The sequence below is a fragment of the Pogona vitticeps genome, chromosome 4 (genome assembly GCF_051106095.1).
Source record: "Pogona vitticeps strain Pit_001003342236 chromosome 4, PviZW2.1, whole genome shotgun sequence".
Classification (NCBI taxonomy): domain Eukaryota; kingdom Metazoa; phylum Chordata; class Lepidosauria; order Squamata; family Agamidae; genus Pogona; species Pogona vitticeps.
In genome coordinates this window covers 87941713-87957299 of record NC_135786.1, presented here as the reverse complement: position 1 = coordinate 87957299, position 15587 = coordinate 87941713, and the positions used below count along the sequence as shown (strand labels likewise).

The 15587-nt window shown below is 40.9% G+C and overlaps 1 protein-coding gene and 1 long non-coding RNA gene across 3 annotated transcripts in view; one reads left to right on the top strand and one right to left on the bottom strand.

Moving 5' to 3' along the window:
* The window catches only part of ZNHIT6 (zinc finger HIT-type containing 6), a 51789-nt gene that overhangs the window by 17427 nt on the left and 18775 nt on the right, over nt 1-15587 (top strand). For both annotated transcript variants that reach the window (XR_012086480.2, XM_020795053.3), the window contains exons 6-8: nt 2177-2245; nt 4577-4657; nt 4853-4933. Coding sequence is in view for 1 of the 2 variants with exons in the window: in XM_020795053.3 (XP_020650712.3) it covers nt 2177-2245; nt 4577-4657; nt 4853-4933 (231 nt within the window). In the remaining variant the exon portion in view is untranslated. The remainder of the gene's footprint in view (nt 1-2176; nt 2246-4576; nt 4658-4852; nt 4934-15587) is intronic.
* On the bottom strand, nt 1385-5873 carry LOC144588796 (uncharacterized). The gene is made up of 2 exons (XR_013544504.1): nt 3796-5873; nt 1385-3277 (listed from the first exon to the last, which is right to left on the bottom strand). It is a non-coding gene; the product is annotated as an uncharacterized LOC144588796 (long non-coding RNA).

The window sequence follows — 15587 nt, the reverse complement described above, 5'->3', positions numbered from 1 at the left end:
CACTTTTCTCTGATTGGGCTTACAGCACTAAGTGCTCTGCAGTTAAGTGGTTGTGTTCCTAAAGAGATTTCACACTTTATAGCAGACTGCAATGTGCTTAGGATTTGCCCTCTTCCTTAGAGATATATGAAAATGTACTGTCCAGAAAGCTTGGAGAGAAGACATGCAATCAACAAACTTTCTTGTAGTTTTGGGCTTATATATATTGCTTTTGCCAGAGAAGATGGGCATGTTAGTTTGTACACTATTATTGCAAGTTTGTACACTGTTTTTTCAAGTTTTACTGGACCCTGCGTGCTACTTTCTCACTTAATGAGCTATACCTGCAAAACCACAGCACATTTCCCAACAGAAGTTTTTAAAAGGGCCTTACATGGCTGTTGAGATAGCACACCTCTCCTCTTCCTTTTGCTTTGCATGACAGGAGTACACTCCCCATCTCCGGGGGCGTCTGTCTGTCTGTCTGTCTGTCTGTTTGTTTGTTTATTTATTTGATTTATATCCCGCCCATCTGGTCTGGTCGACCACTCTGGGCGGCTTCCAAAAAGGTGTATACAATAAAACATAAGTCCAAACACATACAATAATAAAACGAATATTGAATAAAAGAAAAAATAAAGAAAGAATTAAATATTGACAGGAGGGAAGGCCTGAACATATAACCATGTTTTTAGTTGACTCTTGAAAGTGCCCAGCGTAGGGGCCGCACGAATCACCAGAGGAAGGTTATTCTAGAGGCGAGGAGCCACCACCGAGAAGGCCCGATTTCGTGTCCTTTCCTTCCGGGCCTCCCTCGGCGTTAGGCTCCTCAGCCTCACCTCCTGGCTCGCGCGGGTGATCTGAGTAGATTTAGGTGGGAGCAGGCGTTCTGTCAAGTATTGAGGTCCTAAACCGTTTAGGGCCTTATATGTAAGCATTAACACTTTGAAGTAAATGCGGAAATGGATGGCGGCAAAGATGTCTAGCAGCAAAGATGACGTTGCCGTTAAATTCCGTTGTCTTGTCAGTGCAACACTTAGTGCAGGATAGTTAAACTTGTCTAATGGAATAGCTTTATCCTATTCCCAGTTCTTTTTCTATCCTTTTCACTTACCCCTCTCTTGTTCATATTCTTTTCATCTTTATTGTCATTTCAGTACCCCTTTCCAAGGTGTACCCCTATTTTTTTTTCTGGCCCTTCATTCCATATTTTTCTTTCCAGCCTCTACTCCATTTTTTGTTCTCATAAACTACATTCATCTTACTACTTTCCCATAACTAACTAACTAACTTACTTTCTTCCTTTCGTCCGTCAGTCCTGCCCTGCCCTGCCCTGATTTCCCTCCTTCTTTTGCTTGCTTGTTTTGTCTGCCCCCTTCCTGCCTATAAATTCTCTTCTATCTCGTTTTGTTGGAGATCTGTCTTCTAGAGTCTCTTGTTGGAGGTCCAAGTTCAAGGCCTGACCATGTTGGTATTGAGTTCACCCTAACCTTGCTAGTTTCCTTCTAAGAACTTTTTTTACAGGATATTTACACTCCACTTGATAATTTTCTGAAAGATGTTATCTTTCCTTCGTGCTAGCAAAACATGTGTCTTGAATTTTTATGTAAACATTGCAAAATGTCCTGCTGGTTTCATCAGTAACTCAATGTGTATTTAATTGTACATAGCAACAAATTAGTCTACTGTTTTTGCTACTGTGCCTGTATCGCTGGCCAGTTGGGCTAAACTGAATGTTGTTTTATCTGCCTGATACTCAAAGTAACTTTGCTATGGCAACACTGCATTGTTTTCTTTCTCCAATATCAGTGTTCCTTTAAAGTTGATACTTACGTTTATATATAGGGCTGTTTATGAAAGGAAGTATTATGAGATCTTAAGTATGAAGACTGCAACAGTTTACAAAGTTGTAAACCCTGTAGAAAGTACAGGAAGCCTCTTCTGTAAAGCTGTTGCAATTAGTTTGTTCAAAATTAGATTAAGCTTTGGTTGTGTAAGCAAATCTGAGGTGGAAGTTATTTAAGAGGTTTATTACCTGCATAAGTGATCATATGAACCTGACCAGTATAATGATGTTCTTACTTTATCCAGCTCCTTGTCTATTTTGGACTCTTTGCAATGGAGCCTTAGCAACTGCATTTGTAATTAATAGTTTACATGACAAAGCATTAAAAAGTCTGTGTTGATTCCATTTCAGGGAGCAAAAGTTCTACTGGCATTTGAAGCTCGTATTTCCTCACAGTCATGCTAAATTCACAGAGAAAAGGTATCCAAATACTTCAGTCAGCAACATCTCTTCAACAATTTTAAGCATACTGTATGTTACTATAGTTTTGCTTGGAGTTTGCTTCAAAAGTGTTACAATTGCAGCCTTTTCTTGGTTAACTGCATTAATAAAATTAAATTTGAGGAATGGGTGTGTATGTAAGTGTAGTATGAAAGAACATAAGCTTTTTGCTGAAAACGTTGATCTTTGTTGTTTAAAGCAACCATTTTCAGCCTTTCTTTGGCCACAGCGATAAACACAATATGAAAGGACTATAGGCTGAATCGTGTGTGTAGGCATCCTTCAGTCTTGAGAGACTATGGTAACGTGCTCTGTATGGAGGTCTTGTCTTGGAACAGTGTCTAGTGTGGCTGAGAAGGCCAATTCGAGAGTGACCATCTCTTCCACATTGAAGACAAATGCAATCTGTCTCCTGTCCAGCTCCCTGGTTTTGCTTGTTTCGGGACTGCCTCTTTGCCTCAGCCTGCTGTACAAGTGTCTCTTCAAATTGGGAGAGGCCATGATGCACTGCCTACGTCCAGGCTGGACACTCAGACGTCAAGGTTTCCCATCTGTTGAGGTCTATTCCTAAGGCCTTCAGATTTCGCTTGCAGATATCCTTGTATCGCAGCTGTGGTCTCCCTCTGGGGCACCCCAGAGGGAGGCTGAATCAGGATTCTATAAATTGCATAACAGAAGGTGGTGTGTGAAGATTTGTTTCCAGTATATGGCCCCTTCAAATGTGCCAGCCCCCCCCCCCAGGGGGCAGTATGGTCCCCACTGAAAATGACTGGTTTAGAGATGTAACCAAAGTGTTTCAAAAACTGGGCAAAATCTTGTTATATAAAATTATGCCAGTATAATCTAGAATAGAAAGCTAGGGAACTTTATCGCCTGAGGAAGCCTTTGGAACCCTCAGGATGTGGATGGGCCCTTTAAGAGTAAAAAAAATGCTGCCAGATGGTTGCTACTGCCATGGCCAGGGCCACTGCCATCAATTGAGCAATTATTTTTTATTATTATTAAACGCACCTGTTACATACAGCACTGATGTTACCTGTCTGTCATGGGTTTGGAGGGAAAGTTCCATCCTATGGGGAGTGGAAGGCGGGACATCAGGAGGAGGGGCTGTACTGTATATATATGTGGAGTTTGTGTGGAGAAGAAGAAGAAGCTGGAGGAGAGCTGAGAGAAGAAGCTGGTGTGGGAGTCTGTGTGTCAGACAGGGTACTACTGTGTGTCAGTCAGTACCAACCTGATAGGTTCAGGTGTCTGTATGGGTAGCCAGAACTGATAGGTTCAGGGTCTGTGCTTTATTGAAAGGTGTTCTGTGTGAACCAAACTGGTGTATGTATGATTGAGACAAAGCCACGTTACTGTATCTTATTCACTTGATCATTTTATTTTTCCCTGTGTGTTATTTAAATAAACCTTATTCCTTTGTTTGTTAAAAATCCATTCCTGGTCTGGGTGACTCCTTACAGGGAATGGTTGGTGGCAGCTTAGTGAAACTGTGGCATATCCCAGTAGGGCTGGGGTTGTCACAGCACCTCCCTCCCCCCCATCTCAGGGTTTTTAAAGGCTTCCTTAGGGCAAAAAAAGAGCTCTTGCAGAGCCAGGAGTTCAGTTCCCCACTGCCTCCTTGACAAGGGCTGCACTCAATGATCCATAGAGTCCTTTCCAGCTCTGCAGTTCTAAGGTTATTAAGGTTAAAGAGCTATAGGCACCTCAGAATTTGAAAATGTCTGTGAGAGAGGGTTAAATTAAGTATTTCTCCTGCCCAGTCCAGGTTACACTGGTGTTAATTTACACCAATATGATTTTATTCCTTGAATGCCTTGTTATGGACCTTTTAGGGTTTCTTTGTCCATTTATCCAATGAAATGAATTTTACAACATTATATAATGTTTGCTATCTTCATTGTGATGCATTGATGTACTTGGCATTATAACGTATTTTATATTTTGCTCAGTAAATAGTTAGTGATTCACTCCATCATAATTTCTTATTTAACAAATAGGAGACAAAGAACTTCTGTCTGTCCTGTTTTCTATTAGAACCAATATAGATGGGTTTTTAAGAACTGGCATTAATTCCAGTTATTGGTGCAAGACGATACACAAAACAGCAAAACCTTAGCAGAAATGCCTTTGCTTTTCTTGGATCATTTGTCGTATATCTTCTTTATAAGTCTCTCGTGTTGAAGTCTGTTCAGTGACTTATGATACTGGAGTTGATAAAACATATTCATACACGTGAAGTGACTGGTGTGTCTGTTCATGCAAGTATTGTACATTGTGCATGATATGGTGTTGTCTTCTTGGTCAAAGGGTGCCGGATGATAAACCACTGTGTGACATTCTTAAGCCCTATGTTGATCCTCAAGAGTCTGATCCTGTCATTCGACAAAGGTATGCTTTTGAAATTATTGCTATTTAAATCACCTGTTGCAATATAAAAATGTTATAAAAGCACAGAATACTGAACAGGGTGTGTTCCATCTTGCCTTAAAAGTTGTACTGATGCAACATGCACAGTTAAATTTCTCTTGGATAAAAATGGCTGGTTATATAATAGGATTCTAAATTTTATGTCTTTTATTTTAGATTAAAAATCTACACAATGTCACCTCAGTCAGACATACAAATTCTAATGAAGGTAGAAAACAGACCACATAATTCCACCAGGTAAGAGATGTAATTTTGTTTTTATAAAGGAAAGTTTTATCTCCATGTATGCTATGTATTATAAAATGGCTACAAAATAGTATTGCTGTGTGCCATCAGGTCACTTCTGAGGTATCGTGATCTATAAATTACCAATTTTCAAAAGGTCCTATCATTAACAAAGCTACTTACAACTTACACACTTAATACCATGGCTTCCTCAAGTCCATCTCTTGAGACTACAAAACAGTAACACTAAAATTTGTAGGAAGAGACATAGGCCCTTATGTTCAAAGCATAAGAATGAAGAAGAAAACCAAACAGTTTCTTCTAAATTTTGGTACATAAAAAAGAGATTTGAGTTAGAGAACATGATTATATTTAAAAGGGGGGGGGCACATTAAGTTCCCCTTTCCTCTCATACTGTATCTTCAAGTTAGAATGCAAAAGTCTTCTTTATAAAACACAGCAAAGTTGCTGCTCAGTATAAGTCAGCTCCTTGTGTTAAGAAGTCAAATATAAGGGCACATTTGCAATTCATGAAACTGTGTTTTCATCTTAGCCATGCATATTTTTGTGTTGCAAGCTTTTTTGGGGGTGGGGTAATTTGTTACTTTAGCTAGTGCAGACATCTTGGAATGTCCCTTTCAACAATAATTAAGAGAATGCAGATTCCATTATCTGGCAATAATATTAAGCTGATGTATGTGGTATATGATTTGCTCTAAAATTGCCCAGGCTTCACTCTTAATCAAGGTTTGAAGTCCAGAAGCTGCATTCTGTACTGTCATTATGCCCATGGGAAGCATATTATAAAAATGGGAGCAAAATCCCCTCTTTCTTGCAACCCAGCCGGGTCCTGATCCTGTTGGTGGCAGCAATTTTGATCTGGCTTACTAGTTTGCCATTATTTTGGTTATCACTAGTCTCCATATAGCAAAATTGAAAGAATGGCTATCCCTCTCCATAGATACTTCCCAGATTTTTTATTTCCATACTTGAGCAACTTGAGGTACAATTGTACAGACTCTTACTTGGGAGGGATTTTCACTGAACATGTTCCTATGTATGTGTCTAAACTGTACAATTTAAAATTCCAAGGAGATCATCTCTGGAATGCAGATGATAATATATTACACAAATCAAAAGTAGGAGTCTAGAATAGGTTATCACTTAAAACTATAGTTATATATTATTTAGGAAATGCCATGGCATTTTAAAGAACATCTAAGCAGGTTTGTTAAACTTGAAATGTACACTTTCCCTCTGGGTATGATCAGACTGCCAATTATTTGGATACTGTACATTATGAACATAACACTCTGGTAATACATTAAGGAATTGTGTTTTTCCTCTTCTATTTTGGGGAGCAAAATGTTTGATGCTTTGGATGATTCTTGTTCCATTCATTTCAGAAGTAACTGTTTGTCTTCTACAAAATAAATTATTAACTTTGTTGAATGCTTTTGTGTTTGGGATGCTTTTAAAATGACTTCATGCAGTAGGATTATTGCTTTTTTCCAGTAAGGGAAGGAAAGAAACAACTGCCAAATTACACAGTCTCGTTAGGGAAGTACACCTTTTCATTTTCCCAGTAGAGTGGTCAGAGAAGCCTTTGTGAGCAAAGAATTTGATATTAACGTAGAGTTGGAGTGTTGCATGAATTAATGTATACAACTGATCTGGTGATAAATCACAAATGGTGGATATGACATTCTGAGCCTTCACGGGGACAAACATTTGTTATTTAGTATTTTCTTGCTTCTTTGCATGTGTAGGAGCCCGGGGTTATCTGGCTTTATATGCTTAGTTAGGAATACCTCAGGAGTATTCTTAATTCTGAATAATGTCAGTGCATGGTACACTTGAACCATGCAGTCTGTGGCCCATGACCAACCCTTAAACCCAGGTTGGGCAGCTGCAAATCCCATCATCCTTACTGTCAGCTATACTGGCCAAGGCTCATAGACGCTGAAGTCCAGCAAAATCTGGAGAAGCACAGATTGCCTACTCCTGCCTTTAAAGGCTGCCTAGCATTATGTCAGTTGTAGCTATTAGTGGCAACTTTAGATCATCTGTGAAGAATCTGCTGCTTCTGCCTAAAGACAGGAATGTTACTGCTCCCATTTGTACATAAATGTTGAGTAAATATAATTCTTAGTTTCATGTCGATCAACTTTTTTGCCACCAAAGAAATAAAGTATTGGGAGCCCGTCCATTTTGCCTTCATTGGAGAGATTCTTTTGGTGATTTATAGTGAGCTACTGCCCTTGCTTCCTATAATATTGGCCATTCAGATAATAGACCAGGTGTATTTGGTTACCGGTCTTTGTTTTAGTACACAAAGCATGTGGATACCCAAGACTTTTTTCTGCTTAATTCTTTCTCTGCTGGTAAGCACATGCTATGTCTTATTTGAGATGGAGAAACCATTCCTCTGTTGGTAGGTAATGGGACGTACAGTAAAACTTTAGCTTCAAGATTAACCTTCAGAACCAACGCTTACCCTGTTTCCCTGAAAATAAGACCTAACCTGAAAATAAGCCCTAGTATGATTTTTCAGGATGCTCATAATATAAGCCCTACCCCAAAAATAAGCCCCAGTTAAGTGAAACCCCACCCTCCACCATTGTGCAGCAACCAGAAAAAGATGACATGACTGTAAAATAAAACATCCCCTGAAAATAAGCCCTAATGCATTTTTGGAGCAAAAATTGATATAAGACCCTGTCTTATTTTCGGGGAAACATGGCATTTCAAATGTGTGATTCTTTTTCTTTCTTCCCCAAAAAGACCTGAATGCCATTTATATTTATTTAAATATGTAAAGATTACAGTTTGCTTTCAGTTCGTATCACTGCTGTTTGCTTTTGCTACAGAAGGGGTTTACTTATCATTTCAAGAGTGTTGCCCTTGATTTTAGGACTTGCATGGATCTTAGCTGCAGTAGCCATGATCACCTCTTCCTCAGGTGACTGTTTCTCAACATGCAATTGTATGTTATGTAAATACATACTGTATCTATAATACAGTGAGCTGTATCAAAGCATAACATTTTATCGTACAGTTGTGGTTTAAAAAATGTAGTCTAATACAAATGTTCTTTACAGGCTTTCTACCCCTGATCACTTGAGAGTGTTTAAAAGTATACTTCTGGTAGAACCAATAACTTTCACAATTTGTCATTGTTCTGGGATCTTAACAAAGCATTGCATACCTTAAACCAGAAATAGGCTTAAGGGGTCCACGCATTAGGCATTGGTCTTTTCTCATGTTTTGTCAATTTCCTGTGGGTATTTGCTTTCTACTGAGAGGTTAGCTGTCTTTGTCTCATTTCCTCAGCAGTAGAACTCATTTCTTGCTTATTTCAATATGTATTTAATGCAGGATGTTAGTGAAGATCAGTGTTGTCACTGGGTCAAAAGTTTGGTCAGCTGTGCTTACTGAGTTAGCTAGTAGAACAGTGCTGCTTCTGCTCAGTTTTTAATTCCATGTTAGAAAGATTGACATGTGGTTAATTCTGCCAGAATTAAATTAGGGTGCATATCTTAAAAGCACATGAAAGGCAGTATAGTTAAGATTAGTAGCATCTGTATGTAAATGTTCAATGCTTGCTGATGTGGTAAAGATAGATACTATCTGCCCTTAGATAAGCTTATGGCATTTCCCAATCCAGCATATAGTTTATATGTGGACACCTGGTTTTTACATGGATCTCCTTAGTTAGATCAGAACACTTGTGTCTTTGTGCTTTAAATCTGCTGTATTACTGTTTTCTTTCAAAACATTTGCACTGGGTACAGTTTCTAAGTTTCTTGTATTATAATAGAAAGAAAGTGGTGGATTATATCCATTGCAGTATCCACAGACAGTGGTGAAAATGGTCTAGGACAGTGGTCAGGGAACAGGGGGAAATTACCCCAAATGGGGTAAAAATGAAAATGCTGGGGGTAATGAGGATGCAACCCTAACCCTTGTCCCTCCTCCTCCTCTTCTACCCAGGGGAGGCATCCCCAGTTGCCCGATCACCCCCTTCCCACCCCCTTCTCCGGCCCGGCTGCAACCAAGCCACAGTGGATGGTGGCCGGTGACAGGACCCAGTTGGCGGCATATGGCAGCCGAGGCAGCGGTGGCGGGGCTGGCCATGGCAGAGGGTGAGGCGGGGACAAGTGGTCGGAGTGCCCCAGCCAGGAGGAGCCTCTCCTTCCAGTGCCTAGAGAGGTGGATTGCAGTGGAGGGGGGCAGGTGAGGCCACAACAGTGGCCCGGGCCAGGCTCAGCCTCCCGGCACCGGGCCGCCACCCCATCCCTGTTCCTTCAGGAGCCCGTCCAGCAGCAGCGGTATTCACCAGGCCACACAGCTTCCTTTGGAGACACCTCCATGTCAGCCAGGCAGGCCTGGCAGAGCCTCTTAGCCTCTGTGCAGCAGCTGTCACAGCGCATCAACGGCAAGGCCCGCGGGAGTCCTGATGCCAAGGCCTGATGCGGCTACCCCAGCGAGCAGCTGCTGGAGCCTGTGCCGGAGCAGGAGGCGGCGGCAGGCACCCCCGGCGGGCGAGCCATCTGCTGCTCTTTGACGGCCACCCAGGAACCGCCCACCGGCAGAGAAAGAAAGCTGCACCTGTGGGGCCAAGGACTGAGCGCGGCCCCGCCAGTGGGAGGAGGAGGAGGAGGAGGCAGTGGCCCGGGCAGCAGTGGTCGACTGGCCGCGCATGACCGAGATCCTTTCTTCCAAATCAAGGGGGTAATGTTGGCATATATAAAATTTTTAGGGGGTAATAGGTAAAAAAATTCCCTGACCTCTGGTCTAGAAGCAACCCACCCTGTGCATTGTCATCACAAAATGTGCTCCTTTCCAAATAAAGATAGGATGGAAGACTATGAATGAGAAAATTAACAGGCCCAGTGCCTGGCACATGCAAGTAGAATTCAGAAGGACTCCTTAGAGAATCCCTGTCAGTCAATTTGTATCAAGCTAGAGATGCCATAATCAGGCATAGATTATTTTTCCTAAACTTCAAATACCATAATTTTTCATTTTAGGAGTTCTACCTATCTTACAAGCACCTTACAAGTACCTGAATGTAATACACATGGGAGAGAGGTCTAAATTAGAAGGCATTCAAGGCTTAAGCTAGGCCAAGTTCTGGCCAAGTGTTCTGCTCATAAAGAAAGCTCATAACTAGTACCAGGGCAGGAACAGGACATATATACAGATTCTGGAGACCCACTTAAAATACCTACTTAAGTTAGTTCTTAAGTCATTACCAAATATGAAATTCTACACCGATTCCTACAGTTTGTCATTTGTGTCAGTTCTGCTATCATTACCTTGTTCACTGATAATTGACAGTATTCACAGTTTCATAGCCTATTCTGTTACTAATGAACCATTGTCACTTTGTCTGTTACAGTGGTGCCTCGCTTAACGATTGCCCCACATTATGATGAAATCGCTGTACGATGATCTTTTTGCGATCGCAATTGCGATCACAAAACGATGGTCTAAATAGGGTTTTTTTCACTTTGCGATGATCGGTTCCCTGCTTCGGGAACCGATTCTTCGCAAAATGATGTGTTTTTTAACAGCTGATTGGCGGTTTCAGAATGGCCGCCGGGTGCTTAAAATAGCTCCCCGCTGTGTTTAGGGATGGATTCCTCACTATACAGGCCGCGAAAATGGCCGCCATATGGAGGATCTTGGCTGGACGGTGAGTTTTTACCCATTGGAACGCATTGAACAGGTTTCAGTGCATTTCAGTGGGGTTTTTAATTTCGTTTTATGATGTTTTCGCTTAATGGTGATTTTCCTGGAACGGATTATTGTCGTTAGGCAAGGCACCACTGTACCTGTATTTGAGGCCATGTATAAATATGACAGTCATGTAGTCTCACTCTTACGTCTGAGGAAGTGGACTTAATCCATGAAAGCTCACATGGAAATACACCAGTCACTAAGGCAGTGGTTCCCAACCTTGGCTCCCCAGGTATTCTTAGACTATAACTCCCAGAAATCCTGACCAGCTCAGGTATTGGTGAAGGCTTCTGGGAATTATAGTCCAAAAACATCTGGGGACACAAGGTTGGGAAGCACTGCTCTAAGGTGACACAACCTTTTTGTCTCTTGGAGATTTTTCTTGTTCTGTTTTGTCTGATATTTCAACTCAGGAGTGCAGGTTTCAAATGCCATCCCTATTGGCTGTTGGTTGAATTATCTCTCCCAGCTCACTGAACAAAGGGCTGCCAGCTATTCAGCATTCCTCCCCCTCCCCCATCATCTGTTTTGAAACTCAAGGTTCCTTTTTAACCAGGGATTGAGGTTACACAGAAATGTTTGGTGGCAAACCCCATCAGATAATTAGGAATAAATTTTATTCTATCCACTAGGGCCAGGCAAAGTCAATTACAGCCAAATTAGCAGTGTTACCTAGTGTCGGAGGAGGATAATGAAAGTGTCACTTGTCCTCGTTTTTTGGATTGTGTAAGAGCCACATGACATTTGTTTGTTTTTTGAGGTGCCAGGTGTATCAGTTCACTCTCTCCTTCCTTTGTAGAAAGAAGCCTGGTGTGGACCTCTGTAATTCTCTCTCTTGCATAAGATGATGGTCACAGACATTGTTGGAGGTTTTAGGACATCAGTACTGTATAAACCCAAAGGTGTCTTCTGTATCCATCTTGGCAAAACTGTTGTAAACTGTAACTTTTCTTCAGTAGATACAAATAAATATTCATACAAGCCTTAGATGTTCTTGGAACTTTTCACAATGGAGCTGTCAAGAGATATTTTGAGAAATTATAGAATTTGGTTGGTTGTGTTTAGTTCAAAGATTGCTATTTGCCCTATCCGTGCATTCAAGAAGGAGTTGATTTGAAAGTATGACCAGGGACAGCATTCTAGCCTTCCCCGTCCCCCTCATCATCATTGCAGTCTGCTAGAAATGCAGTCCCTCCACAGGATTAGGAACCCAGAGCTTTCACAAGCAGTAGCAAGGAGAAAGCAGTGGTAGAACTTTCTCCTTGCCCACATGTTCAAGTTGACCCTTTTCTGAATGCCTGAATAGGGCTATTGTTTGAATCGTTTCTTTCACTGAGTGTGCGAAGGGGATCTTACATATTACTGTCGGAAAGAGACCCCCAAACTATTTCCACCTCTCATGGCCAAAAGGGAATCCCTCTGTTTATCTCTTGCTGACAGAAAGGAACTGGACCTGTTCTTCTGTCCCTGTCAGGCAAATGCTGACCTTCCTTCCTTGGCAAAGAAGTTGGAAAATATTTGTTTTTCAACGTTTGTGGCGTCTGGCAAATAGACAGCAAATAACCTTTGCAAAAATAGAAAAAACTATAAGCGGAATGTAAGAATGCAGAGGCTAAGATCTTTATTTCACATCCCAGTGTATGATAATTGAGAGAATAGCCTTCCATTATTCATAGGATACGTGCCAAATAAAAAGAATGCATGACAGTAACAATCACTTTCAGTAGAATTTCATGCTGTTTATTAAAGATCCTGTGTATTTGTTTCAGATGCCATTGTTCAGAATTTCAAATGACTGCACAGAATTATGCAATTCCTGTTGTGTCACTCTTCATTCCTACTGTATTTTGTTGTGTGATTTGACAAAAAGAGCAGACTGCTTAGAGTCCCTTGTGTTCAAGTTGTTTTGTTTTGTTTTTTGTTTTGTTTTTTAGAGCAGACTGCTTAGAGTCCCTTGTGTTCAAGTTTTTTTCCTTTAAATATTCCTATCTGCTGGCAATCTGGCAGCAATTTATACCAATTAAAACTCTCCCCTCCCCCTATTCAGAGGCTCCTGAAGGCTTCTCCAGGGGAAAAGGGAGCTCTAAGTGACCTCAGAACCTGAAAAGGCAGGGAGGGGATAAGAAGCTGTTAGTTCATTTGAACTCCAGTAATTATTTCTGGTGCCAGCTGGATATCTCAGTGGTTTAGGACTCTGGCTGCAGAGCCAGAGGTTTGGAGTTTGATTCCACACTGTGCCTCTTGACTGAGTCTGGACTTGATGATGCTTATGGTCCCTTCCAGCTCTGCACTTCTAGGATGATGATGATGATTTGTGGCAACATAGCTTTATGTGACAGGATTTTGCCCAATGAATAAAAGCTGTAAAGTTAAGATTGCCAGGAAAAAAATGATCACTTTGTACCATTAGTTTGTGTGTGGGAGATACTATGGAAGCTTCTCATCAATCATAATTCTACAGTGGCTAGAGCCATTACATAGTAGTTTTAAATGTCAAGTTTGGCCTGTTTTTAGGCTTATGTCTCTCCCAAATGATACAAACTTTGTTGTACAAAGTTTTCTAAAAGGAACTTCTAAGATTTCTGATACTTCTGTTGGTGGTCGGCCCTTCTTCCCTTCCTCCCCATTTCCCAGATAGTTTCCATAATGTTTCGCAAGTTGTGTTTTGCTGTTGTAGTTTTTTTTCCATCATGTTTATATTTTTCTCAGCTGGCTTGAACCTTCCCTGAACTTCTCTCTTCCTCTCCTTTCAGTTACAGATTGGCTATTTAGGCATTCACTTTGAGCAGTGCAGCATAGCAACCCCATGACACAATGCCACAGTTGGGAAGGAAGAGGTGTGTGCATGTTGTGGGGGTTCCTGCTTTGTTTTGATTACACTGTTTTCTGGGATTCCCTAACTACTTTTCCTATTTCCTCCTATTGTGTCTTAGTTGCAGAATATTTTCCCACCATCTGCTTTCCTGGGATTCGGCTCCCATTTGTACTGGTGTTTTATAAACTGTCTTTGCTAAATTGAAAGTAATGACTGGAATGCAGAGATGCAAGTTCCTTACTGCTGCTCTTATAGGGTAGGAAATGATTGCTGCTAGCTTAAAGGTTGTTCATGTGTGCTGGTCTCGGGTTAGACTCTGAAATGTATATACTTGATGTATATACATTGACCTTTATATAATTGACCTTTACCTCCAGTGGTATCCAGTGAATAATTCTGTTCCTGAAATTAGATATTTGCCTACAGCCCCCCGCCTTCATTTATTCCTCCTGATTCTGTCACGCCTGAAGACTTACTGGAATTTTTAAATGGTTGCCTCCTATGTCAAGCTAGCAAACTATATTTGGCTCGGATCTTCCTTTTTATGCTTCTCGGTGAGACCTGGATTCTGATGGGCTGCTATCTGTGTATTTATACCTTAGCTTTACTGGACTCTCCCCTGCCTCTTGCTTTTCGAAAGCATCAAACTTTCCACCCATCCCTTCCCTCTGTGCTACATGTGCAGCAGAAAATAAAATCCTTGGAGGGTAAATAATGTCTCTTGCTGTCTCAAAAGTGTTCCTCACCACTTCTCTCCTTCTGTGGGTGTCATGGCTGCCTTTAAAATATATATATATCTTCCTTTCCATGAATGGATTTTTCCCTCCCCTATATTTTTTCATAATCTCCGGATGGTGGAAAGAAATATGACATGTAAACTGCTTCAGTTCTTGGTGCCACAACTTGTAAGTGGGCAAGAAGGTGATATCTCTGTGGTTGCTATTTACTACATTCCCTCACTAGGTATCCTGTCCAATAGCATCCCAGTTTTGAGTGGATGTAGTTGGTGCTCGGTTCTCAAGTTAGAATAAGAATTCTGTGTGCTGCCAACAGCACAATCAATTGAGCCAGAAAGACCACTGGGCAAATATGTTGTAACTTGTAAAAGGCAGATCTACGATTGTTCTGCATCATTCAATATTATTCATGTCATGGTGTGGCAGATTTGTGGTCTGCCTTAAATTTATATCTAAGGTACATATATGCTTTTTATTTTTGTTCAGGAATCTGAATGTCTTATTGATCATCAACAGAGCATTTTGCCAGTTGATATTAGATGTATGGAGAGCCTCAAATACTAGTCATAAAACAGTCAGTTCTTGTACACTGGGGGATACTGATGGTTTTTCTCATGTATCTGTTGGTACTTTCCACCTGACAAATTGTTGGTTCACTTACTCCTGATAACATCTAAAATGGAGACACAGCTTTGATGATTAACATGAAGTTGTTGAATAGATTGTCTGGACATTTTGAGTGTATTGTGAGTGTGCTAGTGATGTGCAGTTCTTGCTGGACAAGACTGAACAAACAAATATTTATTCTGGATAAGTGGAAGTATTGTTATTTGGAAACGTGGCTGATCTTCCAAGTGGCCATATAGATAGGAGTCAGCTTTGTGTGTTCTTCATTTTAGTCCTGCTCCTGATTGCTTGCAAGATAGCAGTGGCATATTCCAAGCTTCAGTTAGTGTGCCAGTTGTGTCTTTTTTCTGGAGAGGAATTGCCTAGCTATAGAAATCCAAGCTTTGGTGATAGCCAGATAGGATTACCATTACACTGTCTACATAGGAGCCCTCTGAAAAGTAAGATGAAGTTGCACCTTGTTCAGCATTCAGTTTCCAAGCTCTTGGCTGGAGCAGTAAACAGAACAGATCATCCTAATTTTGGACAAAACTTTGGCTTCCTCTTAGTTTCCAAGGCCAATTAAAAAGTGCTGATTTAGACTTTTAAGGCCCATAAGACCTATTCATATCTTTCTTGGAAACCTTGCTCCAGTTTTCTCTGACTTATCCTTGTTCCAGTTTTCTCTGCCTTATGAACTATAATAGTTGTAATCCAAGGTTATGTGATTTGATTTTATTTATTTTTTAGGTCTGCTCCCCCC